At 44.9% G+C, this 26559-nt stretch overlaps 1 protein-coding gene across 1 annotated transcript in view; it reads left to right on the top strand.

Annotated features, from left to right (window-relative positions):
• SYTL5 (synaptotagmin like 5) overlaps positions 1-26559 on the top strand; it is a 187127-nt gene that overhangs the window by 143022 nt on the left and 17546 nt on the right. Inside the window, exons 11-13 of the mRNA XM_032220008.1 lie at positions 2722-2900; positions 4644-4746; positions 7567-7728. Coding sequence (XP_032075899.1) covers positions 2722-2900; positions 4644-4746; positions 7567-7728 — 444 coding nt within the window. The remainder of the gene's footprint in view (positions 1-2721; positions 2901-4643; positions 4747-7566; positions 7729-26559) is intronic.

Genomic DNA, 26559 nt, shown 5'->3' with positions numbered 1-26559 from the left:
GGCCTTCTTTGAAGAAAGACATTGAACTTTATGTTGCCAGTTGTCCGGTTTGTGCTGCCGCTAAAAGGGCACCTGGAAAACCACACGGCCCACTCCAATCTGTAGCCCGACCTGTCGCCCCTTGGAAAGAAATTTCGATGGACTTCATTGTCGAGCTTCCCGAGAGCCAGGGGCACACTGTCATTTGGGTTGTTACGGACTTATTTTCCAAACAAGTTCATTTTATCCCGTGCCACAAAATTCCTTCTGCTAAGGCACTGGCTAAACTCTTCATTTCCCACGTTTACCGTTTGCATGGAGTGCCTGATCGCATTGTTTCCGATAGAGGTGTCCAATTCACCTCAACTTTCTGGAAGGAGTTTCTTAAATGCATTGGCTCCGCCCAGGGCCTTAGCTCCACCCACCATCCTCAGACTAATGGGGCTTGTGAGAGGACTAATTCTGTGCTGGAACAATATTTACGTTGTTTCATCAATTATCAGCAAGATGATTGGTTTGACTTGCTACCGCATGCTGAGGTAGCCTACAATAATTCTGTGCATACCAGCACTGGGTTCACCCCTTTTCGGGTTGTCTTTGGTCAAGATTTTGTTCCTATTCCTGAGTTGCCTCGTGACCAGCCGCAAGTTTCTTCCGTCGCTGAGTGGAGCGAACGTCTGAGCCATATTTGGCCTTTGACTCTTGATACTTTAGATGCTGCACATCGTGCTCATAAAAAACAGGCTGATAAGAAGCGTGCGCAACCTTATCAGTACCGGGAGGGTGACCTGGTTTACTTGTCCACGAAATTCCTTCAGACCACCCAAAAGTCCAAAAAATTAGGACCTAAATATGTTGGTCCATTTCCCATCATCAAGATCATCAATCCTGTTTCCGTTCGATTACAGCTGCCTAAGCATCTCAACCGTGTTCATCCCGTGTTCCACGTTAACCTCATTAAACCTGTTCGTGTTTCTTCTTTACGTCCGCCTGATGACCCTCCTCCCGCTCCCTTGTTGATTGATGGTGAACAACACTTTGAAGTTCGCGAAATACTGGACTCCCGCAGGCGGCGTAATCGCATCCAATATTTAGTGGCTTGGAAGCATTTTCCTCCTTCTCATACGGAATGGGTTGACAAATCCCATGTTCGTGCCCCCCACCTGCTTCGGAAGTTTTATGCTACTTATCCTGACAAACCTTGATTTTCTTCCCCCCCCCTTTTTCTCTCTTTTGTGTTTTGTTGTTCGTCTGTTTGTTTGTGTTTTCTCGTTTTCCAGGCTTGACTGCCTTTTTCCGGGGGATGGCCGGATGTCAGCCTCTGCTTTGCTATCGCTTCGGCTGCCATGAAACGGGGAGGGAGGGCATGGTATTTGGGAGGGGTTACTCATTGTGCTGGAGGAAGGTTCTGGAGTTCACCGGCTGATCGGACTACGCATGCGTGGATGTTCCCGCCAGGACTAACGGCACCGACATTCCATCGTCGTGATGCCTTTTGAAGTTATCTCACACCTGACACTTGGAAGAATTATGATTGGACTGGACCTGTGATACCAAGGGGTGGGGAATGGGCTATTCTATATATCAATCGCTTTCGCGCCTAAATAATCAGACTTCGCTACGCTATGCCTTTAATCATTCTTAATTAGTAAAAGTACACTTGATTTCCACACATGGAGTCTCGTGGTCTTTCTTTCCTAATTAATTAATGGAGGGGTGCTGACAGTCGTCCTCAGACTCGACCCTTCCTTCATGCCCAAGATCAACTCCCCCTTCCACAGAGGGTTAGAGATCATCCTTCCGGATTTCTGTCCCCATCCCTCCGGGGAGAGGGAGAAATCCTGGCATAAGTTAGATGTTAAAAGAGCCCTACGCATCTACCTGAAGCGCACGGCGCCCTTTCGACAATCAGAGGCCCGCTTCGTGTCCTTCCAGCCTTCCACCCGAGGGGCTAAGGTCTCCTCGGCCACCATCAGCAGATGGATCAGAGCGGCCATCTCACAGGCCTATCAGGCTCGGGGTCTTCAGGTCCCACAGGGTATCACAGCGCACTCCACTAGAAGTGCGGCCACCTCAGCCGCCTGGTCTTCCCAGGCTCCCCTAGAAGAGATTTGTCGAGCGGCCCCCTGGGCCTCCCCGTCTGCCTTCATTAAACACTACAGACTGGACACCTACGCCTCGGCGGACGCCACCTTCGGCAGGAGGGTCCTTCAGGGCGTCCTGGTCTCGCAGGGGGGCTCAGGCCCGTCCATTCCCTCCCAGGACAACTAACTTTGGTATGTCCCGATGGTTACTCCTCCCACACCTTCTCTTTGGAAACTGGCAGTTGGACTTACCTGAACTGCATGTTTCGACGAGAAGTGTGGGAGGAGTCACTTCCCGCCCGTTATGGCGCCCCGCGCCGTGAAGTAGGGCCTGAGCACGTCCAGGTTCAAGCAACAGCTAAGAAGAATTGGTGTTGGCTGTTTCTTTTTGCTTTCTTTCAGATGCCGTTCAGACGTTCGGTTAAACTGGGTGGCCGCGAGAGCAGCAGGAGGTGTGGTTTCCAAGATTTCCTCAATCTCCAATAGGCAAGCAGATTAGGTTAATACCCGATGGTTACTCCTCCCACACTTCTCGTCGAAACATGCAGTTCAGGTAAGTCCAACTGCCATTTTCACAAATAAAATGAGTATGTTTCTTCAATGGGATATTGAGATTGAATTTTGCCACCAACCAATTTTGTCACCCTCTGTTTTTCAGGCCAGCATTAACAGTACGATGAGTGTTTACAGTGAAACTGGGGACTATGGAAATGTGAATATTAGTGGTGAAATTTGTCTGCAAATTAGCTACAGCTATAAAACAGGAGCCCTTAACATACTTGTAAAAAGATGCAAGAACTTGGCCATTGCTGATGAAAAGAAACAAAGAACAGATCCGTAAGCAAATCTCATTTTTTAAACTAAAGTTCTATTTATTTATTTACTATCCTAGTTATGTTTGCTTGTTAGATTTGTTTTCCACAGAATATCAAATGCTCACATTTGGATTGGAGTTTGAAAAAAGTGAAAGACAGCATGAGTTTCTCCCATCTTCTTATTGAAGCTTTACTTTAAATGGGATAAGAGAAATGTCATCTTTAGTCCTTGAAAAGTTTGAGAAACTACAGTTGCTTCTAGTGAAATCTAGAATTGGCTCGGTGAGATGGGCTGCATAGAAGTTTAATAATAAAATTAATCAATCTGGAGATGGTGAACTGGTATGAATATTTTTCCAGTTTCATAACTTCAGTGCTACAATGCCTGGGAGAAAAAGACTTAATTTTGGTGAAATGAAAAACCCATGTTTACCATTAAATGCCTTGTGCTGGTATTCTTACTTCTCTTTTTTTATCCAAAAGACTTTCCAATTAGAAAATGCAAATTTAAGTTCTGCTTATCAGCTGACCATAATTCTCTGCAATTTTGTTCTGGCATGTGTAGTAGTGTGATTCAGTAACAATAAAAATGAACCAGAGTTGAACAATTCTTTTGTTCTTTTGTTTTTCTCTACAATTATAACTGAAAAAAACACAATCAATTTAAGGAAGAAGCTGGATTTTTCTGTCTTCTCCTGCCCAAAAAGTAAATGATGGGGAAAATGAGAGGATTATAGCTTTTCTTCCACATTCTCTTGCAAATAATAGAAGGCTCTTCAGGAAGTGATTTCTTTCAGTGCAGTAAGACTGGAGAATGAAAGAAAAATTCTTATGAGTCTTTTGTGGTATAATTGTTTCCTTCCTTCTTTGTTTTCTATAAGTGAAAGTAATTCTGGGTACACTGAAGCCTCTTGTACCTGCCTAAGGACAAATGGTAGGAAGGAATGAGGATAAGGAATAAAAGGCTGAGTAGTAAGGCAGAAACTTTCCACAGCCCTAAAGTTCCAGCCAACAGGCTTCTGCAAGCTACATTTAGCAATGATAATTTATTACATTCTGAAAAATAGACTGCATGCCTTGTCTTAATAATGGATGGAAACTGAACAAGGAGAGATTCAACCTGAAAATAAGGGGAAATTTTCTGACAGTGTGAGCAATAAACCAATGGAACAGCTTGCCTTGAGAAGTTGTAGGAGCTTCATCACTGGAAGCTTTCAAGAAAAGACTGGCCTGTCATATGTTAATCTGTTAAAATATTTCTCAAGGGTCTTGAGAAGAAATAATGGAAAAGATCATCACTCTCCAGTCTGGAATTATGACTTTCCCAGCTACATGTATTTGGTCATTGTGAGACAAAGAATAGGCTGGACCTCACAGAGCTTCTTTAATGTTAGTTTGTAGTGAATCGAATCTTTGAAGAGTAACAGTTCTCCAGCCTCTACTTTGCATTGTTTGTATGGAATTCTGTGTTTCAATAGATTTCTGCCTGCATATTTCTGGTGTTAGCACATGGAAGTAGGTAACAAATAACTTTTGGGGAGTGTGTGTGTGTACACTCTTGCTACATAAAATGGACAAAAATATCTGATGTGTCACAACACATGAGAGAGCAAGTATAGTATAAAGTATAACCTTTCTGATGTCTGTGATTTAATTTTGACAGTGTTATACATAAGAATTTTCTGTATATGGACATCTACATGTTTGTATACCAATATTGTAACTTTTAGCAAAATTGATAAATCATCTATTATTTATTCTGTAGTTATGTCAAAGCATATCTTCTGCCAGACAAGTCTCGCCAGAGCAAAAGAAAGACAAAAACCAAAAGTAATAGCACTGATCCAGAGTTCAATGAAATGCTTAAGGTAAGGTAGACCTACAAGGTCCCTTCCAACACTGTTAATCTGTATGATCTGTAAATTTCTATTGTTTCTGTGCTGATTGCATTCCCACGGTTTTGTTATCGCAACTAAGTATTCATCTGTTAAATTGCTATTGGCTCTCTGCCCAGAGCTATTAGCTGATGGAAGAAGAAAAACCCTCTCTTTCACTTTATTTCCCCCCCCCCACACCTTGAGTTTTAAAGGGGCTAGAATTTTCCTGCTGATGAAATGGCTATGCTGTTATTTCTTCTTTTTCTTTTCCTTTCCCTTTGGTTAATTACAAATGAGCAGGAATGTCTGAGCTGTGTGTGAGCTACTGGAATTGTTAGGCTGGGAGGCAGGCAGCCTTGACTATTTAGCTGGTCCGCAGAACTCCACAAATGTAGTATTTAGGGTCCCGAGGCTGAAGATGAAATAATGTAATCCACCCACAGATAGCTGAACCAACAGAAGTTTATTGAACAAAGCATTCCATAGATAGCAGAATCAACAGCATGAAGCATTCCATGGATAGCAGAATCAACAGCAAAATTATTAATCATGAAACATCATTCTTATAGTGTTTGCAGCTTCTTAGTTCTCACCTACTTTACGTGTTATATCATTATTGGTTAACAAGTCTCCAAGGCACAATAATTGGTTAGTCATTACACCATTGGTATTCGTGAGAACTCTCACATGCTGAATGAATCAAGTGTTATCATTCAAATGAGTAAAATGTTACAGGTTTACTTTGTATCATCATCCCGTGTACTTGTTCATGCCTGGGAAACACACTGCAAGCAAAGAATGGCTGACAAACAAATATTTTCTGCAGATTGCTGCAGTTTGTACTTTGTAACCTCAGTTCTAAGGACCATTCCGATGATGCACTGTAAAAACATTACACACAAAGAGTTAACAAATGGTTGTCTTGAACTGGTGCGAACTGGCTGAATCACACCACTGGCTGCACAGTACCTGCATGGTAAAGATGTCCTTGAGTTGATCTGTGTTTCTGATGACTCTGTGGACATGTCCAACTAGTTTTTGGTTTGTGCATGTAAGTGATTTGTTCCTACTTTCCTCAGGAATGTTTTTCAACTTCCCATTCTAGCCTTCAGTCCTGAGTTTCCTTGACATCACCCATCCATGTGCCATGTGACTATTGGTTTCAGTCCACTTTGTCTAGATACTTTTGAACTTTCTGTTTCATCTAAAGCCACTCTCCAATATTTGCATCATCCAGAAAACCTTGTGTCATCCAGTTCCATCATCTCAGTCATTGATAAACATTTTGAATTGCATACAGTCAATAACAATCACTCTGGCATTCCACTTGATTCTTCTCTCCAAGATGAAATGAGATTGTTCAGCCAACTGAGCCCATCTAACAGTAGTATCTTCTACTCCATATTTTCCATTTTTTACTTATTTAAATTTTTGTGTCATCCAATTCCCAAACAACTATGGATGGTCTTTTTATTAAGAAAAATATATACCATGAGGAACTCTATCAAAGGCTTTGCTGAGAACCTGAGAACATTCCCAATCTACTGAGCTGCAGTTCTATTATTAAAGAAGGAAATATGGTTGATTGGCACAAATTGTTTGCAACAAAACCACACTAATTTTTGTTTGCAACAAAACCATATTGCTAATTGCAGTATCCAAGTGCTCCCCGACATGAAGTTGCATTCAGAAGTTATGGGAGCTTCATCACTGGAGGCTTCCAAGAAGAGACTAGACTGCCATCTGTCAGAAATGGTGTAGGGCCGTGATGGCAAACCTATGGCACTCATGCCAGAGATGGCACACAGAGCCCTCTCTGTGGGCACACGTGCTGTTGCCAGCTGCTCTTCTGGTTTCTGGCTGGTCTTCACAGGGGCCAGAAAATGGCCTGAAGACAGCCAAAAAACAGGCCATTTTCAGACTGTTTTGGGGCCATTTTCTGGTTGTTTTTCTGGCCATTTTTTGGGTAAAAAACAGCCAAAAAAATGGCCACAAATGGCCAAAAAACAGGCATGTGCAGGCCAGCTGGCTGGTTTTCAAGTTTCCGGTGCTCCGGTGCTCTCACATCCACACACATTCCAGTTTGGACACTCAGTGCCAAAAAGGTTCACCATCACTGGTGTAGGGTCTCCTGCTTGGGCAGGGGGTTGGTCTGTATGTTCCTTTATAATTTGTTAGAGAACCTTGCCTAATGTAGACATTAAGCTGACACTCCCATGCACTTCCTGGGCATTTTTTCCCATTTATTTATTTAAAGGAGAATATTTGTAGCTTGGGGTTGAAATGAAGAGTTCTTGGTTCTCTCTGAGCTCAGAGAGCATCAAGGACTTCTCATTTATTTATTTATTTGCTTTTTTAAAAAAGGGTTTTAAATTATATAATTCAAGAAAGATTAAAAAAATGTGAAACACTTGTGGAATTTAAAGAACAACTTTCTCAATAAAAAATACTTTTACCATTTTTGGAGAATTTAATATCACCATTTTATTTTCTATTTTAATAATGAGTAATGTTTATTTTAATAATGAATGTTTATTTTAATAATGAATGTTTATTTTAATAATGAGTAAAATCAATATACGTACAGGAGGAGATGGAAGAACTATAGTTTAAGACATATAACATTTTCAGGAGAAAAATTGCATTTTATGCATTTCACCTTCATAATTTGAATTGCAGGAAGGGAAAATATTGCATCATTTATTATCTGTTAATACCTTTGGATATACTTAGAAGTTCCATACTCTCACTTACTGGTTCCTAAAAATATTTTCCTTAAAAATATGCTCCTTTTTTATCCCCACTCAATAGTATGTCATTAGCCACACGCAGCTTGAGACTCGTACTCTACAACTTTCTGTCTGGCATTATGACAGATTTGGGCATAACAGTTTTCTGGGAGAAGTAGAGATTCCCTTGGACTCCTGGAACTTTGAAAATCAAATTGATGAATGCTTCATGCTTCAACCCAAGGTGAGAAGGTCCTGTTGGTTTAGAGAAGTAGCATGCAAATTTATGAAGAAGTTAGAATTCATGCAACAAAAAGAATTGACAACAACCTAGGCTTTTCTTTACACTAGACAGCATTTTGTTTGTAAACACCAAACTGTACAAATAGGCAACTGGGGGGAAATAACTTCATTTGCTTTGTGAAGTTGAAGGCAACTTAGCTGAAAGATGGATCCACTGTATAATGTTCTTTGAGTTTTGAAATTAAAGCCATCACAATAATAAAACTACTGAGGAAGTATTGCATATCCCACAAAGGTTGTATCCCAAAAAGTCTGTATCAAATTACAGATGCCAATGTTTCCCTGCAGCTTGGACAGATCAGTTTGCTTCTGTTTACTATTTACTGTTTATTAAATTTATAGGCCGCCCAATCCTGAAGGACTCCGGGCGGCTTACAGAAACAAAAATTAAGAAAGATTAAAAAAAAACAAATAAAACACAACAAATTTTAAAAAGACACAACATGCACCCAATCTAAGCAGGGCTGGACCTCAATCCAGAGGTCAACAGCCCCAGGCCTGCCGGAATAGCCAGGTTTTAATGGCTTTTTGTAAGGCCATGAGAGTGGGTAGGGTCCCTATCTCTGGGGGTAGCTCATTCCATAGGGCCGGAGTGGCAACAGAGAAGGCCCTACTCCAAGGCGTCGCCAGCCGGCATTGTCCAGCTGATGGCACCTGGAGAAGGCCCATCCTGTGCGATCTCTTCAACAAGCTGCATGTTTTATCATTCAATTTGCAATCAAATACGTGAAATCTGTTCTGTTTACCTTTTGTGCTTCTATAGTCCAAAAGGAATGGATTATGCCTGTAACACATATTTTAGTCTGTTACTGTTGACAAAAGGCATCTACACGTGAAGACAAGTATATCTATTTTTGGGGAAGACCTCTAATTCATTTATCATTCTCCAGATATTGTGAGAGTAAAATCACACTATTGCTCATCATCAGTCATGCTGGCTGGGGTGAAGTGGAAATGGAAGGCTATTTATTGCCCATCTTTGATTTTCAAGATAGTACAGACATTTTTAAAAAATATTCTTAACTTCAGAATTACTTTGTGATTTGTCATAACAATCCTAACAATTTTTTAGAACATGGATTCATGAAGAATTTGCAAATAAATTCTTTCCAAATCAGACAATGTGATCGTCTGGATTTGTTTTCTCATTTTGTCTCTCATAGTTGAGGTCTACCTATGATGTCAATTAGAGGCCTCTCTCATCTTTTTAAGTGGGAGAACTTGCACAATTGGTGACTGACTAAATACTTTTTTGCCCCACTGTACATTGTTACCATTATCTCTCCTTTATTTGACTATATTCATTATCATAATTTAATTCTTTTTTATTAATCTTTATATGTAACCAAACCATTTCTCATCTTCCTTTCATAGGTACCATTCAATATTTGTATCCAATTACTACTTGTTATACCAATACATATGTATACGTTATTATCATTTTCAATTGTTTATTTAACCATATCTATTGTCACTAAATTTCACTAAGTCCAACTAGTTTTAGATTAAACACTTTCATCTATCAGCCTGTATCTTTCCATCCATAATATTTAATAACAAAGTTTTCTAATCCTCCTTTCCAAATCACTGTTTAAAGTTTACTTCCAGTTTCCTTATGTTATACCCATATCTATATATGAATTGTTATTCTTATCCCTCCTTTATTTGACTTTATCCTGTATCATAACATTTTCCCCCTAATAATCAAAACTTTAATTGTATCTAACTTAGTTCTTTTTTAATTATATTATTATACAATTGTATCACAGCGGCCAGTTGTTTCGCCGGATTTGGCATTGGTTACTAGTCGGGCCCCACCCAGGGGCCTAGGACGTCATAACGTATTTTCGTAATATGCGTGCAGATCCAAGCAGTGCGGCTTTTTGCATTTGACTGATGGTGATTTTGTCAATTTTTAACTGTTTTAAATGTAATTCCAGTGCTTTTGGAATAGCACCCAGTGTGCCAATTACCACTGGAATTACCACTGCTGGTTTGTGCCATAGTCATTGAATTTCGATTTTTAAGTCCTGGTATTTTGCGATTTTTTCATGTTCCTTCTCAGCGACCCTGCTATCACCTGGTATTGCGATGTCTATGATTGTGACCTTATTTTTCTCAACCAATGTGATGTCTGGTGTATTATGCGCCAGTATTTTGTCTGTTTGTATGCGAAAATCCCACAAGATCTTGACCATCTGATTTTCGGTGACCTTTTCAGGCTGATGTTCCCACCAGTTTGTTGCTGTTTTAATATTATAATTTTTGCACAAATTCCAATGGATCATTTGTGCTACTGAATTGTGCCGCAATTTATAATCAGTCTGTGCGATTTTTTTACAGCAGCTGAGTAGGTGATCAACAGTTTCATCAGCTTCTTTGCAAAGTCTGCATTTGGCATCATCAGAGGATTTTTCTATTTTGGCCTTAATGGCATTTGTGCGGATAGCTTGTTCTTGCGCAGCCAGGATTAGTGACTCTGTTTCTTTCTTTAATGTACCTGTTGTTAACCATAACCAAGTTTGTTCACTGTCCACTTTATCTTTTATTTTTTCCAGAAATTGGCCATGCAGTGCTTTGTTCTGCCAACTCTCCATTCTTGATTTTATCACATCTTTTCTGTATTCTTGTTTCATCTGTTGGGCCTTCAGTAGATTTTTGTTCTTTACTACGATTAATAGATGTTCTTGACTTTCTTTTAAATAATCAGCCAGTGCATGTTTTTTTTCTTCAACTGTTTGCTTCACTTGTAATAATACTCTGCCACCTGATTTTCGGGGCAGATATAGTCTATCAGTATCACCACGTGGAGGTAAACTGTAGTGCATTGTCATTAGTTTCCTGGTTTTTCCATCCAAAAGGTCCAAATCAGCTTGTGTCCAGTTAACTATACCAGCTGTGTATCTTATAACTGGTATTGCCCAGGTATTTATGGCCTTGATTGTATTTCCACCATTCAATTTAGATTTCAAAATTTTCCTAACTCTGTTGGTGTACTCTCGCCTGACACTAGTTTTTACTTCTCCATGCTTGATGTTATCCAACTGCAGAATGCCTAAATATTTGTAGGCTTCATTTTCTTTGCATTTAATTAATTGGCCATTGGGCATTTCAATTCCCTCACGTGCAGTGATTTTGCCCCTTTTTATGGATACAGTGGCGCATTTTTCCATGCCAAACTGCATTGAAATATCGGTGCTGAATACTCGGACTGTGTTTGTCAATGATTGGATTTCTATTTCTGACTTTCCATAGAGTTTCAAATCATCCATATATAGTAAATGTGAATTTTTTTCAGCTTCTTTGGCTGTTTGGTAGCCTAATTTCATTTTTTTTAAGATTACTGATAGTGGGATCATTGCGATGATGAAGAGAAGAGGTGAAAGTGAATCACCCTGGAAAATTCCTCGCTTGATATTAACCATTCCGTAGATCTCATTCCCTACTGCCAACTCAGTTCTCCATTGTTTCATCGCCTTTTCAGTAAAGGATGTAACATTTTTGCTAATGCCAGTTGTTTCTAAGCATTTTATGATCCAACTATGTGGCAGTGAGTCAAATGCCTTTTTGTAATCAATCCAGACCATATTCAAGTTCCTTTTTCTGTTCTTACAATTTTCTAATATCATTATATTATTATTATTATTATTATTATTATTATTATTATTATTATTATCATCATCATCCTTTATGTATAATCCAAAGGGATTGCTAATCTTCCTTACATGGGTACCATTCAATATTCATATCCAATCATACTCATCATAACACTACACATTAGGTTCCTTTGTTTTAAAACCATTCAGTCTGTTTGCTGGAGTAAGTTTGCTTTTCTTCTGATTGCAAACACTGCAGTTTAAATATTTTCCGCATGGTTTTATTTTTACTCCTTCTGCCAATTTAAAGGTTTGTTGCAGCATCTTGAAATTAATGTGCCCCATGCGTCTATGTAGTAAATGTATACATTCATCATGGGGTTTAACATTATGATAAGCTGTGTTAGCCATCTGGCCATCCGGTATAATATACAAACAGCTATTTAAAATAGCAGTAACCTTGTTACCCTCCTTTTCAATAATACAGATATCTCTCCTAAAAGTTACCACATAGCCAATGTTAACCAGAGCCCTAACCGATAGTAAGTTGAATATCAGTTTAGGCACATATAACATTGGTAACTGCTCATTGAGGAATGAACAATATGCATTACCTTCACCAGACACCCTCACCTTCCATCCATTTGCAAAAATACTTATTCCTTGCTCGTGGTCATTTTTACAAACCTTTTTCTATCTCTAACAATGCACTGTGATGCTCCACTATCAACAACCCAGAAATCATGGTTTACCGGTGCATTGCTAGACATAGCCAAAGTAGACATAGCTAAGTTGACATTAGCATTTTTTCTAGCTCTTCCGGCATTCTGTAGTTTTGCCTTTGTACAGAATCTAGCTATATGTCCCTTAGCCCCACAAGAAAAACATTTTTGAACAGTATAGGCAGTAGAAGGTGACTCCTCATGTTGTGGTGGTTTCTCTCTCAGTTGTTCCCTTTCCATCCTTCTTCTTGACTCTTCCAACAGTCGTGCAGTAATGTCAGTCAATGTTAGTTCATTACGGGTTAGGACTTCAAGAGAAGCTACAAAAACATCACAACTCTCATCCAGTGAGGAGAGTATGATATAAACCTGATGTAGCTCAGAAAAAATTAATTCTTTTTCATGTAGCTTCTGAAAAACCCCTTTCATAAAGTTTAAATGAGCTAACATATCTCCACCTTTCAGAAGACATGCCCTAAACAGTTTGCGTGTAAGATGTATGTGTGCACCTACAGTGTCACGTACATAAATCCTCTTCAAATTCTCCCAACATCTTGCAGCAGAATTTTCTCCATGAATATGTACTAATTGTTGGTCATTCAGTGTTAGACCAATTATACACAACGCCCGTTCGTTGCATCGCTGAAAATCTGCTATCTTCTTGGCATCATCATCGTTATCTGGATTCCAAGCAGTTACATCCAGTGGATTCTGTACAGCATCCCATAAACCTTCCCTACACAGAAGTAAACTGCACTTCATAGACCAGGAAACATAGTTTGTTCCATCCAACCGGGTTATCATTGATAGGCTTGTTGATGGGTCGCTCGCCATCTTCTCCAGTATAGTAACAATCACTAACGAAACAGCTGTCTGTATGTGGTATTGCATATCAACACCAACTCTCCTTTAGCTACGTCTGGTATAACCTGGGCCCATAACCAAGTTAGGTAAGCTCCCTGTTGGGGGAACGAGTATGTTCAGAGAAGCGTTGTGAGATTGGTGTTGGAGAACACATAAACCAGCATACAGAGACGCTGTAGTTTAAATAGGCTTCTGCTTTTGTGGAAATAGAGGTATCAGAGTCCATCAAACAGTCCACGTCATACACGATTAAGAAGTCAGTCATCAATGTCTTTCAGTTAAGGGATAATCGAAATAACATAGTCCATAATCATACAAACAGTCCGGTACACAAAGTTTGCTAGCAGTTATAGTTATAGTTATAGTTTATTAAACTTGTATGCCGCCCTATTCCCAGGGGGACTCAGGGTGGCTAACAAACAAATAGGGGAGGGGGATAATACAAAGAAAACAAACAAGACAAAAACAAAATACAAAAAACAGATTAAAAAACTCCTCAACAGCCGCAACAATTCGAGTGGGGCTGGGAACTCATCAGCCCCAGGCCTGCCAGAACAGCCAGGTCTTGACGGCTTTGCAGAAAGCCTGAAGAGTGGTGAGGGTCCGAATCTCCACAGGGAGATCGTTCCAGAGGGCCGGAGCAGCCACAGAGAAGGCCCTCCCCTGGGGGGTCGACAGTCGACATTGGCTAGCAGATGGATTCCAGAGGAGGCCTAATCTGTGGGATCTAATTGGTCGTAGGGAGGTAATTGGCAGGAGGCGGTCTCTCAAGTACCCAGGTCTGATACCATGTAGGGCTTTAAAAGTAATGACTAGCACCTTGAAGCGCGTCCGGAGTCCAATAGGCAGCCAGTGCAGCTCGCGGAGGATAGGTGTAACGTGGGTGTACCGGGGTGCACCCACAATCGCTCGCCCGGCTGCATTCTGGACAAGCTGAAGACTCCGAATGCTCTTCAAGGGCTGCCCCATGTAGAGCGCATTACAGTAGTCCAGTCTTGAGGTCACAAGGGCGTGAGTGACTGTTCTGAGAGCCTCCCGGTTCAGGTAGGGACGCAATTGGTGCACCAGGCGAACCTAGGCAAATGTCCCCCTGGTCACAGCCGACAAATGGTGTTCTAAAGTCAGCTGTGGATCCAGGAGGACTCCCAAATTGCGAACCCTGTCTGAGGGGCGTATAATTTCACCCCCCAGCCTGAGAGTTGGAATACAAGACCAATTATTAGGAGGGAAAAACACAAGCCACTCGGTCTTGTCGGGATTGAGTGCAAGCTTGTTCACACCCATCCAGACCCTAACAGCCTCCAGGCACTGACACATCACGTCAACCGCTTCACTGAGTTGGCACGGGGCAGACAGATACAGCTATGTATTGGTGGTATTTTATCCCATGCCGCCAAATGATCTCACCCAGTGGCTTCATGTAGATGTTAAACAGGAGGGGGGACAGGACCGAACCCTGCGGCACCCCATACTTAAGGGGCCCAGGGGTCGACCTCTGCCCTCCAACCAACACCGACTGCGACCTGTCCAAGAGGTAGGAGGAGAACCACCTTAGAACGGTACCTCCCACTCCCACCTCCCGCAACCGCCGCAGAAGGATACCATGGTCGATGGTATCGAAGGCCGCTGAGAGGTCAAGGAGCACTAGGATGGAGGCATGACCCCCGTCCCTGCCTCTCCAGAGATCATCGATCAGTGTGACCAAAGCAGTTTCCGTGCTGTAGCCAGGCCTGAATCCAGACTGAAAGGGATCTAGATAAACGGTTTCATCCAAGGACCGCCACCACTTTCTCAACAACCTTCCCAATGAAGGGGAGGTTGGAGACTGGACGGTAGTTACTTAGAATGGCTGGATCCAAAGACGGCTTCTTCAGGAGGGGTCTCACCACTGCCGCCTTTAGGAGGGGCAGGAAGGACCCCTCCCGAAGAGAGGCAGTGACTATCATCTGGATCCAGCCCCGTGTCACCTCCCTGCTATTCGCGACCAGCCAGGAGGGGCACGGGTCCAGCACGCAAGTGGAGGCACTCACTGCTCCCATGGCCTTGTCCACTTCCTCAGGTGTGACAAGTTGAAAATCAATCCATAAATTCCACTCAAGACCCTCCCCCCGTACCTCGGCTGGCTCTGAGCAATTGGAGTCCAGGTCTGTCCGAAGCCAAGCAACTTTATCCGCGAGAAATTGGACAAATTCCTCAGCTCTACCTTGTAAAGGGTTACCCGCATCCCTCCCTTTCAAGGGGGAGCAGGTTATTCTGAACAAGGCGGCTGGGCGCGACTCAGCGGATGCAATCAGAGCGGCAAAATATGTGTTTTTTGATGTCCGAATTGCCACGAGATAGGCTCTGATGCAGGCTCTCAACAGTGCTTGGTCTGACTCGGACTTACTGGCCCTCCAGCGGCACTCTAGGCATCTCTTTTGGCATTTCATCTCCCGGAGTTCCTCAGTGAACCAAGAAGCCCTCCTGGATCTGCTACCTTGGAGAGGCCGTAAAGGCGCAATCCGGTTAAGAGCCTCTGCTGAGTTCCAAGCAGCGGCCAAGGCCTTCACCGGACTGCGGACGAGAGTATCAGGTATAACACCAAGCGCCGTCTGAAAGCCCGGAGGGTCCATAAGGCACATGGGATGGAACCACCTAATCGGTTCCTCCTCCCTACAGTGGGGGATTGGCCTCCAAAAGTCAAGCCTCAGTAGGAAGTGGTCCGACCATGACAGGGGCAAGATCTCAATACCCCTCAAACCAAGATCACAACTCCACTGCTCCGAGAGGAATACGAGGTCAAGCGTGTGACCCACTGAGTGAGTCGGGCCCCGAATTACTTGGGTCAAGCCCATGGCTGTCATGGAAGCCATGAACTCCTGCGCTCCATCAGAGTGCTCGCCGAGCGAAGGCAAATTGAAATCCCCCAGCACCATAAGCCTGGGGAACTCAACTGCCAGCTCGGCTACTGACTCGAGGAGCGAGGGGAGAGCTGTTGTAATGCTGTTGGGAGGCAGGTACGTTAACAACAAGCCCACTTGACCCTCAAGGTCCAACTTCACCAGTAAGGACTCACACCTGACAAGCTCCAGAGCAGGGATCCTACGAGGAACTAGAGACCCTCGTATAACAATGACCACTCCCCACCCCTTTTCTGGGGTCGCGGCTGATGAAGCACCTGAAAACCCTCTGGGCACATCTCAGTGAGGGGGACTCCTCCCTCCGGGCCCAGCCAGGTTTCCGTAATACATGCCAGGTCTGCCCTCTCGTCTAAAATTATGTCCCGGGTGAGGGGAGCCTTGTGAACCACAGACCTGGAATTTAGCAACAGCAGCCTGAGACCAGGGCCCTAACTACTCATGTCATTTGGCCTTAGTATGGAACTAATAGGGCTGGAAGGAGGGATCTCTGCAAAACTTACAATAGCTCAATAGTATCTCACGCTGATCACAATATGGCACTTCTAACAGCCAGCTTCCAGATCAGATCAGATCAGATCAGATCAGATTAGCATCTAACAGTGATTCTGGCTCCATCTTATGGCCGATTGAGGAAACAGCAACCAATCACATTTACAGCATGATTTAAAGAAACAGGTACAGCATTGTTACATGATTTATATATTGCCAACCCAACCGTTAGATTATATTCCTAACAATGTCTATACTATTGATAAAGAGAGATTTTGGGTGCATGTATGAGTGATTTATTGTTGGTGATACCAGGTGATGTATTAGTGGGCCTAAGGAATGCAGTGCGAGTCTTGGAACAAACAGTGAGGGTATAAAGTTCATAATGTGGCTGGGGCAAGATGTACCATACACATGGATTTTGAGTAAACAAATTAGGTATAAAGAGAAGACTGAAATGAAGCCAGATCCTGAAGTTTGAGATGACTCTTGTTGGAGCAGGGGACACCCTCAGTCTGCTTCCTAGCCTGATCCAGCCTGATCACCTGTTTTGAGAGTGTATGTGAGTCTTGTGTGAATCAGTAGCCTAGTTGGGCAGCAATACTTACAGCAACTTGAGTAGCCTTGTTGGGCATAACTTATTGTAGTAAGATCACTTTGAAATTAGACAAGTATATGAACAAATATAAATTTTGAATATAATAACATAATATTATAATATAATAATATAATAATATAATATAATATAATATAATATAATAAATATAATATAATATAATATAATATAATATAATAAATATAATATAATATAATATAATATAATATAATATAATATAATATAATATAATATAATATAATATAATATAATATAATATAATATAATATAATATAATATAATATAATATAATAATATAATATATATGTGTGTGTGTGTCTGTGTGTGTGTGTCTGTGTGTGTGTGTATGTATGTATGTGTGTGTTTGTGTGTGTGTGTGTGTGTGTATAAGATCTCTGCCTAGTATGCCTAGTATGCAATATAGCCCAGGTTCAAATCCCAGTAAGGGTATGGCTAGCTGATGAGAGCTAAATAGCTTGAAATAGATCTATACTAGTCTCCCTTTATTTATTTATCAGCACAAATAATATATATATATATGTATATGTATATGTATATGTATATATATATATATATATATATATATATATATATATATATATATATATATATATATATATATATATATATATGTTTTCTGAGGTTTTCGCGGGTGTTAGTATGTAGGTCTCTAGTTGTTCGGGTTTTCTCCCGCGTAGAATTGGAGATGTCTTGGCGACGTTTCGACGAAGTCTCATTCGTCATCTTCAGGCTGCTTCAGACTACTTCAGGCTTGGTGTTTCCAGGAGTAGTGTGAGATCTCGGCTGTTTATTCCTTTTAACTGCCAGTAGGGGATTAAATGTAACTGCCAGTAGGGGATTGAACTGATTGGGTGGGGGTTTGGCTGTGTCTTGATTGGGTGGAGGTGTGTCCTTATTTGGTGGAGGAGTGTTCTGTTCTGATTGGGGGGTTGTGTTTCATGTGAGGGTAGGTTTTTTTTTAAAGAGGCTAATTGTGCTTTTGCAGTCTGGCTTCTTGTTCTGGGTCGTGCCTCCTCATCAGTTTGTGTTTTTGTCTGTTTTCTTTGTGGATGTTTTTTTGGTGATATTCTGGATTCCAAAAAACATCCACAAAGAAAACAGACAAAAACACAAACTGATGAGGAGGCACGACCCAGAACAAGAAGCCAGACTGCAAAAGCACAATTAGCCTCTTTAAAAAAAAACCTACCCTCACATGAAACACAACCCCCCAAACAATCAGAACAGAACACTCCTCCACCAAATAAGGACACACCTCCACCCAATCAAGACACAGCCAAACCCCCACCCAATCAGTTTAATCCCCTACTGGCAGTTACATTTAATCCCCTACTGGCAGTTAAAAGGAATAAACAGCCGAGATCTCACACTACTCCTGGAAACACCAAGCCTGAAGTAGTCTGAAGCAGCCTGAAGATGACGAATGAGACTTCGTCGAAACGTCGCCAAGACATCTCCAATTCTACGTGGGAGAAAACCCGAACAACTAGAGACCTACATATATGTATGTATGTATGTATGTATGTATTTTTATTTGTGACTTTAAATATATATACACATACACATACACACATACATACATATGTGTGTGTGTGTGTCTGTGTCTGTGTATACACCAGTGGTGGGTTTCAAACATTTTTGGAATCTACTCTGTGGGTATGGCCTGCTTTGTAGGAGTGGCTTGCTGGCCATGTGACCAGGTGGGAGTGGCTGGCCGGCCATGTGACTGAGTGGGAGTGGCTTGCCGGCCATGTGACTGAGTGGGAGTGGCTTACCAGCCATGTGACTGGGTGGGAGTGGCTTGCCAGACATGTGTCCAGGTGGGAGTGGCTTGGCAGTCATGTGACCGGATGGGAGTGGCCAAGACAATGTCACTGAATTCTTTGCCCCAATGGATGATCTACAAAAAGAAGATATAAAAAAGGAAAATTATTATTTTGTGCACTTACTACTTAAATAAGATTAAAATAAGTACACAAAACAATAAAAGAGCTACTGACAGAAGGTAAGTAGCTTACTACTTACTACTTGTATTTCAAAGGGAATACAATACATATTTAATTTTACACATGTTAACAGCTGCTGGAATTGTGTTTGACAACAGTGGAAAAGACAAAGGCTTCGAATACTTTTTCACGTGGGATTTGTTTTATCAAGTGCTAACTAACAGAAACAGCAATTAGAAATCTAAAAGTATGAAAGAAAATGCCAATTATGTAAGGAAAAGTGAGTAAAATGTATAAAGAAATATTATTAGTACTTGATCATTATTAATGTGTACATAACTATGGGACATTACACACACACACACACAAACTATGACAATGCCAGGAAAAGACCAAATAATAATAATTTTCCCCCAAAAGACTGCAGATGAAACCAGTTTTGTTTCCGAAGAGAAGGTGTGGGAGGAGTAACCATCGGGTATTAACCTAATCTGATTGCCTATTGGAGATTGAGGAAATCTTTGGAAGCCACACCTCCTGCTGCTCCCGTGGCCACCCAGTTTAACCTCAATCTTCGGCCTGAACAGAGTGTTTTTTCCTGCTCTCCCTTCTATCCGAGATTCAGGAGTTTTTACTTTCAGCAAAGCCTCAGCAAGGAATTCCAACTTAAAGCGACCTCACCTGCCTTCTGCTGTGCTCCGCGCCGCTTATTCAAGCCTCGGCTTGCCAGCGCACGCGCGCAGAGTCCTGCCGGGCCGCCCAATCGTTCCAAAGGGGGTGGAAACCCCAGGAAGGCCCAGGATCGCAGAGAAACCTCCAGGCGATGATTGGAGGAGTCCAGGAAAGCCGGAGAACCCAGAACCCTTCCAGGATTGCGAAAAGGGATCCAACGGAGGAAGGAGACTCCCGACGGCACCAGCAGTCGCCATTTTGAATCGTCGCCATCTTAGGAGCACGTGGGAGCGCGTAAACAGCGTTCCGACGCCGAAAGTGCTCACGAGGCCGTAGGAAGCTGGAAGAGGCTTCCTTTCTGCTCTGCCCCACCGGTGATCCGGGGGGAGAATTCAGGGCCTTGCCTGCCGGCAGCAGAGCCTGCAATCAATCAGAGAGCGGCGGATCCTACCCCTAGGAAGGGAATTTATTTACAGCTGGCTGCAGAAGGAGCACGTGGGTGAGCAACGAACCGTGAGTAATGGCGGAGGCGACTAGGAGCAAAAACTCTAGGCCCAGAGCCCCGGGGGGTGCGGATCCAGAGGAAGGGCCCTCCAGAGCGAGTCCCCCTGCTCCCAGAGGCAGATCACCATCTAGGAGGGACAAAGCCAGGGCCCCCAAGAATCCATCCCCCAGGAAGGAGGCCAGAGCAACCAGGGCCTCGGCCAGGGAGTACAGGGCGACCATCAGCCCTTCTCCCCCCAGATCACGCTTTCCACGCAGGGCCTCTGCCCGGGCTACTCACAGATCACCATCCCCAGCCTCTCCAGGGGGATCTCTGAGAAGGCACAGCTCCCTTTCTCCACCTCTCTCCCCTGCTCCCTTACTGGATTCGAGAGCGGATCCTTTTGGCCACAGAGCAGCCAGCCCAGCCCGGCCTCGCCTAGCACCTCTATCCCCTGAACCCAGGGAATATTCCCAACCACCAGAGCTTCATCCTGCTCTGCCTGATCTAACCAGCAGCTTCCAGGACATGTTTGCCAGAGCTCTGGCCCAGGTTATGGCTTCTAGCTTAACTCAGCAGCCACAGGCTCCCAAGAGCAGGGCCCCCCAGGAGCCCCCCAGAGGACAGAGCGATCGCCCTAGCACCTCGGCTGCAAGGGAAGCCAGGTCTCCCTCCCCATCCACGGCTAGTGAGGCATCCGACCTCGAGGAAGGAGAACTAAAGGATGTGGGTTTTTCAGAGGATGAAGACCCCCCAGGGGGAGGAGGATTCCACCGTAGCGGGCCTTTCCCCCCCCTCCTTATTCAGCTCCCTTTTACGCAAGGCAGTAGCCACAGCTGATCTGGATCCACCCCTGGATCCCAAACCAGCAACTGAGTCCTCGGGCAAGGGCAAAAGCAAGAGGAAGAAGGGGCCCTTTCATAGGCCCCCCATAGCTAAGGAGGAAATCCCCACCCCAGATATGTTTATGGAGGTGCTCAAATCACAGTGGGTAAAGCCAGGGTCCTTTCCCACCCCAGGGGGGAATGAAAGAAAGTTTTATAATCTTAACCAAGCCTTTGCCCAAGCCTTGAAGGTTCCTGAAGTGGATAACCCGGTGGCAACCTTGGCATCTTCCTCAACGGTCGTAGCAGGAGACACCGCTAATTGCCTCAAGCCTGAGGATAAGAGAGCAGACATTGTTCTGCGCAAGACGTTCCAGGCCATCACCTGGGCTATCAGGGTGGCTGCCTCTGCCTCCTTTTTTAATAGGTCCACGGTCCTGTGGCTGGAGCAACTGAGGGACAGGACTCCAGCCTCTGAAGTGCAACTCCTGCAGGACATCTCCAAGATGCTTGCGGCAACGCAGTTCTCAGCGGATGCCACCTTGGATGCGGTAAAGTATGCGTCGCGTGCTATGTCTTCCTCAGTGGCTTCTAGGCGACTACTCTGGCTACGTCACTGGCAGGCGGAATCCCGGATGAAGTGGCACCTAACCGGCGCAGACTACACCGGGGACAAGTTATTCGGGACGGCGCTGGATCCTCTCCTTGTGGAAGATAAGAACAAGCGGAAGATCCTCCCATCAACGAACAAGCGGTCGGATTTCCGCCATGCACCGTACCCTAGGAGGACATCCTACAGACCACCTGAAGGGGACAGCCAAGGCCAGAGGTACCAAAACCCCAGATTTCAAAGGCAGGGGGATAGACAATTTCAGAACAGATTCAGGGGCCAACACCAAGGGAAGCGGCCCTTTCATGGAGGAGGTGGTCGCCCTTTCCGCAGATTCAAGTGATCCCACCCCGGATCACCCCATCGGCGGTCGCCTCTCCATGTTTGCGGATGCCTGGGAGCGTATCACATCGGATGAGTGGGTTCTCCAGACGGTAAGGCTCGGGCTTCGCCTGGAGTTCCGCTCCCTTCCTCCCAGTAGGTTCCGCACCTTCACCTCCTCCTCAGACCCAAACAAGAAGGCCCTTAAGGCCAAGGCCATTAAACATCTCCTTGACATCAGGGACATCGAGAGGGTCCCAGAGGGGGAAAAAGGGTCAGGATTTTATTCAAACCTCTTCCTAGTGCCCAAAAGCTCGGGGGGTTGGAGAGCCATCCTGGACCTTAAGTTACTCAACTCCAAGGTGGTATACCGTAAATTTAAAATGGCTTCTCTAAAATCCATCCTGGAGGGCATCCGGCAGGGCGACTTCCTTGCCTCCATCGACCTTACAGAGGCATACCTGCATATCAGGATCGCCCCGGAACACCGTAAATTTCTGAGGTTCTCCCATGAGGGGAACCATTTCCAATACAGAGCCCTGCCCTTCGGGTTGGCCTCAGCTCCCAGGACTTTCACCAAGGTCCTAGCTGCAGCGGCTGGTCACCTGCGTTCCCTTCCTGTCCGTTTATTTTGCTACCTAGATGACATTCTCGTCTTGGCCAGGTCCTCTGCCTCGGCTACAAGGGATCTGAATACTACCATCGACACTCTCAGATCCCTGGGGTTCTCCATTAACCTGGAGAAGAGCCACCTCGTGCCCTCCACCAGGCTGCTTCACCTGGGGTCCATTATCGACTCTGTAGCGGGGGAGGTGTTCCTCTCTCAGGATCGCAAGGACAGCATCGTTAATATGATTCATGAGGTTCGCAAGTCACACTCTGTCCCTGTAGTTCTCCTTTCCAGGCTCCTGGGAAAGTTCATCTCGTGCATAGGGATCATCCCTTGGGCCCGACTGCACGCCAGGGAGCTCCAGTGGTTCCTGCTACCACATCAGAAGGCTGGGATGAGCGACGTGACCTTCAAGATCCGAGTATCACCCCAGGTGCTGCTATCTTTCCGCTGGTGGCTGTCTCCAGCTCTGAACAGAGGCTGCCTCTTCAGAGATCCACCAAGGATGACGCTCACCACCGACGCAAGCCTCTTCGGCTGGGGGGCCCACCTGGAGAACCAGATCGCCCAGGGTCGGTGGACTCCATCAGACCTAAGACACAACATCAACTGGTTGGAGCTCAGGGCCATCCACCTGGCCCTCCGACACTTCAAGGACATGGTCAGAGGTCAACATGTCCTAGTCCTGACAGACAACGTAGCGGCCAAGGCTCATGTGAACAGACAAGGAGGCACCCACTCCAAGGCTCTCCGTGACAAGGTGCTGCGTCTGGGTCACTGGGCGGAGAAACACATGGCATCCATCAAAGCAGAGCACATCTCCGGAACAGAGAAGCATCAGGCAGACTGGCTAACCAGAGAAACGATCGACAACGGAGCGTGGCAGCTCCATCCCTCAATCTTCCACAGGATCTGCGAGAGATTCGGCCATCCGACGGTGGACCTGTTCGCGACGCCGCACAACGCCCAACTACCGGAGTTCATCTCGAGGTTCCCGACCCCGGGAGCCATGGACACGGATGCCCTATGCTGCAGCTGGCCTCCAGGTCTTCTCTACACCTTTCCCCCCTTTTCCCTCATCCCCGGGGTTCTGAGGAGGGTGGTAGCGGAGAGGGCAGATCTGATAATGGTAGCTCCTTTTTGGCCGCGCGGCCCCTGGCTGGCAGATCTGGTGGACCTGTCCACAGCTCCTCCCTGGAGGATACCAGCAGGGGAGGTGGCGCTTCACCAGGGATCCCTAGAGTACCCAGACTCGGAGTGGCTCCATCTGACCGTCTGGCGCTTGAGCGGGAACAACTGAGACAGGCTCAGTTCTCTGAGGAGGTCATCAAGGTGGTAGAGGCATCCCGGAGACAATCCACTACCCGCATCTACAATGCCTCGTGGGTGGCCTTCTCAGACTGGTGCCGGGGTAAAGACATCTGTCCTACGACTGCCTCGGTTCCTCAGGTTCTGGACTTCCTCCAGGAGGGTCACCAGAAGGGCCTCACCACCAGCACCCTTAGGCGTCAGGTTTCCGCTCTTTCCACTGTCCTGGGGGGGGTGAACGCTCCCCCCTTATCTCAACACCCGGTTCTCAGGCGTTTTCTCAAAGGGGCGGTGAATTTGAAACCCTCAGTGGTCCATCGATTCCCCTCCTGGGACCTTCCCACGGTCCTCCAGGCTCTAACGGAGGCTCCGTTCGAGCCTCTGAAAGAGGTTTCCCTCCAGCTTCTGACCCTTAAGGTCGTTTTTCTGGTAGCCATCACTTCAGCCAGAAGGGTCTCAGAGATCAACGCCCTTTCCAGCAGAGCAGACCTCTGCACCTTCCTAGATAACAGGGTCATCCTCAGACTCGACCCTTCCTTCATGCCCAAGATCAACTCCCCCTTCCACAGAGGGTTAGAGATCATCCTTCCGGATTTCTGTCCCCATCCCTCCGGGGAGAGGGAGAAATCCTGGCATAAGTTAGATGTTAGAAGAGCCCTATGCATCTACCTGAAGTGCACGGCTCCCTTTCGACGATCAGAGGCCCTCTTCGTGTCCTTCCAGCCTTCCACCCGAGAGGCTAAGGTCTCCTTGGCCACCATCAGCAGATGGATCAGAGCGGCCATCTCACAGGCCTATCAGGCTCGGGGTCTTCAGGTCCCACAGGGTATCACAGCACACTCCACCAGAAGTGCTGCCACCTCAGCCGCCTGGTCTTCCCAGGCTCCCCTAGAAGAGATTTGTCAAGCGGCCCCCTGGGCCTCCCCGTCTCCCTTCATGAAGCACTATAGATTGGACGCCTACGCCTCGGCGGACGCCGCCTTTGGCAGGAGGGTCCTTCAGGGCGTCCTGGACTCGCAAGGGGGCTCAGGCCCGTCCATTCCCTCCCAGGACAACTAACTTTGGTATGTCCCGATGGTTACTCCTCCCACACCTTCTCTTCGGAAACTGGCAGTTGGACTTACCTGAACTGCATGTTTCGACGAGAAGTGTGGGAGGAGCACTTCCCGCCCGTTATGGCGCCCCGCGCCGTGAAGTAGGGCCTGAGCACGTCCAGGTTCAAGCAACGGCTAGGAAGAATTGGTGTTGGCTGTTTCTTTTTGCTTCCTTTCAGATGCCGTCCAGACGTTCGGTTAAACTGGGTGGCCACGGGAGCAGCAGGAGGTGTGGCTTCCAAAGATTTCCTCAATCTCCAATAGGCAATCAGATTAGGTTAATACCCGATGGTTACTCCTCCCACACTTCTCGTCGAAACATGCAGTTCAGGTAAGTCCAACTGCCATTTTCCCTAACCCTAAGAACAGGGAAGACAAAGCCACTGGAATAAAAACCATCAAGGCATTGTGGGAAATTATAAAGGACGGTACCAGGAAGCTCACACAACTAGCAACCAACTCACAATTACCTAAACAACCAGGTATCACAGAAACACGCATAATCTGGCAAAGCTGCCTTGCACCAACCTGGCCTGCCCATAGTAAAGCAGCCACCTTGAGACACATAAACCATGCACCAACCTGTACACTTAAAAGCAACATATTGCATCACAAATAAAACATTTGCAAAAAGGAATAACATTTCTTGTAATAAACATTCTATAAACAATTAAAAAATTAAAATTCCCTAAAAATGATTTTAAAAAAAGATATTCTACACACAATAAATTAAAATAAAATCATTAAAATATTCTATACATAATAAATTAAAATAAAACCATTAAAATATTCTATACACAATAAATTAAAATAAAACCATTAAAATATTCTACACACAATAAATAAAATTTGGGATTGTGGAGATGTAATTCTGAGGCCAGTCATTGTGGAAGGTCCTGATGAGGAATTTGTGATGACCACGAGGCAGGAGGCATATAAATTTAATAAATGAAGAAATAAATGCCCTGTGGTCTCGAGGTTTGCTTGCAGATATTTTATTGTCATTGGTGTGAGATACCTAGCTGGGTCATGAAATGTCTGCAAGAAAACCACCAAGCTCAGGGAACAGCAAGGACCCCGCTGCCGTCTCTCCCCCCCCCCACTCCTCTTCCTCTCAATATATCCCACTCTTTCTAGCACTGATGATGATGATAATACCTGGTTTGGGTAATGAAACATCTGGAAGAAAACAAGCAAGCTAAGAGAGCACCAAGGACCACACAGTCGTCACTCTCCTCCTCCTCTCTGTATACCCCATTTTTTCTAGCACTAATGATGACACCTGGTTGGGTAATGAGATGCCTGCAAGAAAACCACCAAGTTCAGAGAACACCAAAGGACCCCACAGTCTTCTCCCCCCCTTATCCTTTTGTCCTTCTACTTCTCCTCCTCCTCCTTTCCCCACAACCCCATCCCCTTCTCGCACTGATGATGTTACCTAGTTTGGTAATGAAATGTCTGTAAGAAAACCACCAAGCTCAGAAAGCAGCAAGGAAGGATCCCACTATCCTCCACCTCCTCTTTCTCCTTCTCTTTCTCCTTGTTGTCCTTCTATCTTTCTCCTCCTCCCCCATCCAACCCCACTCCACTAGACTGATGATGTTACCTAGTTTGGTAATGAAAGGTCTGTAAGAAAACCATCAAGCTCAGAAAGCAGCAAGGATCCCACTATCCTCCACCCCCTCTTTCTTCCTC

The sequence above is a fragment of the Thamnophis elegans genome, chromosome 6 (assembly GCF_009769535.1).
Source record: "Thamnophis elegans isolate rThaEle1 chromosome 6, rThaEle1.pri, whole genome shotgun sequence".
NCBI lineage: Eukaryota > Metazoa > Chordata > Lepidosauria > Squamata > Colubridae > Thamnophis > Thamnophis elegans.
This window is presented reverse-complemented; position numbering and strand designations above follow the sequence as displayed.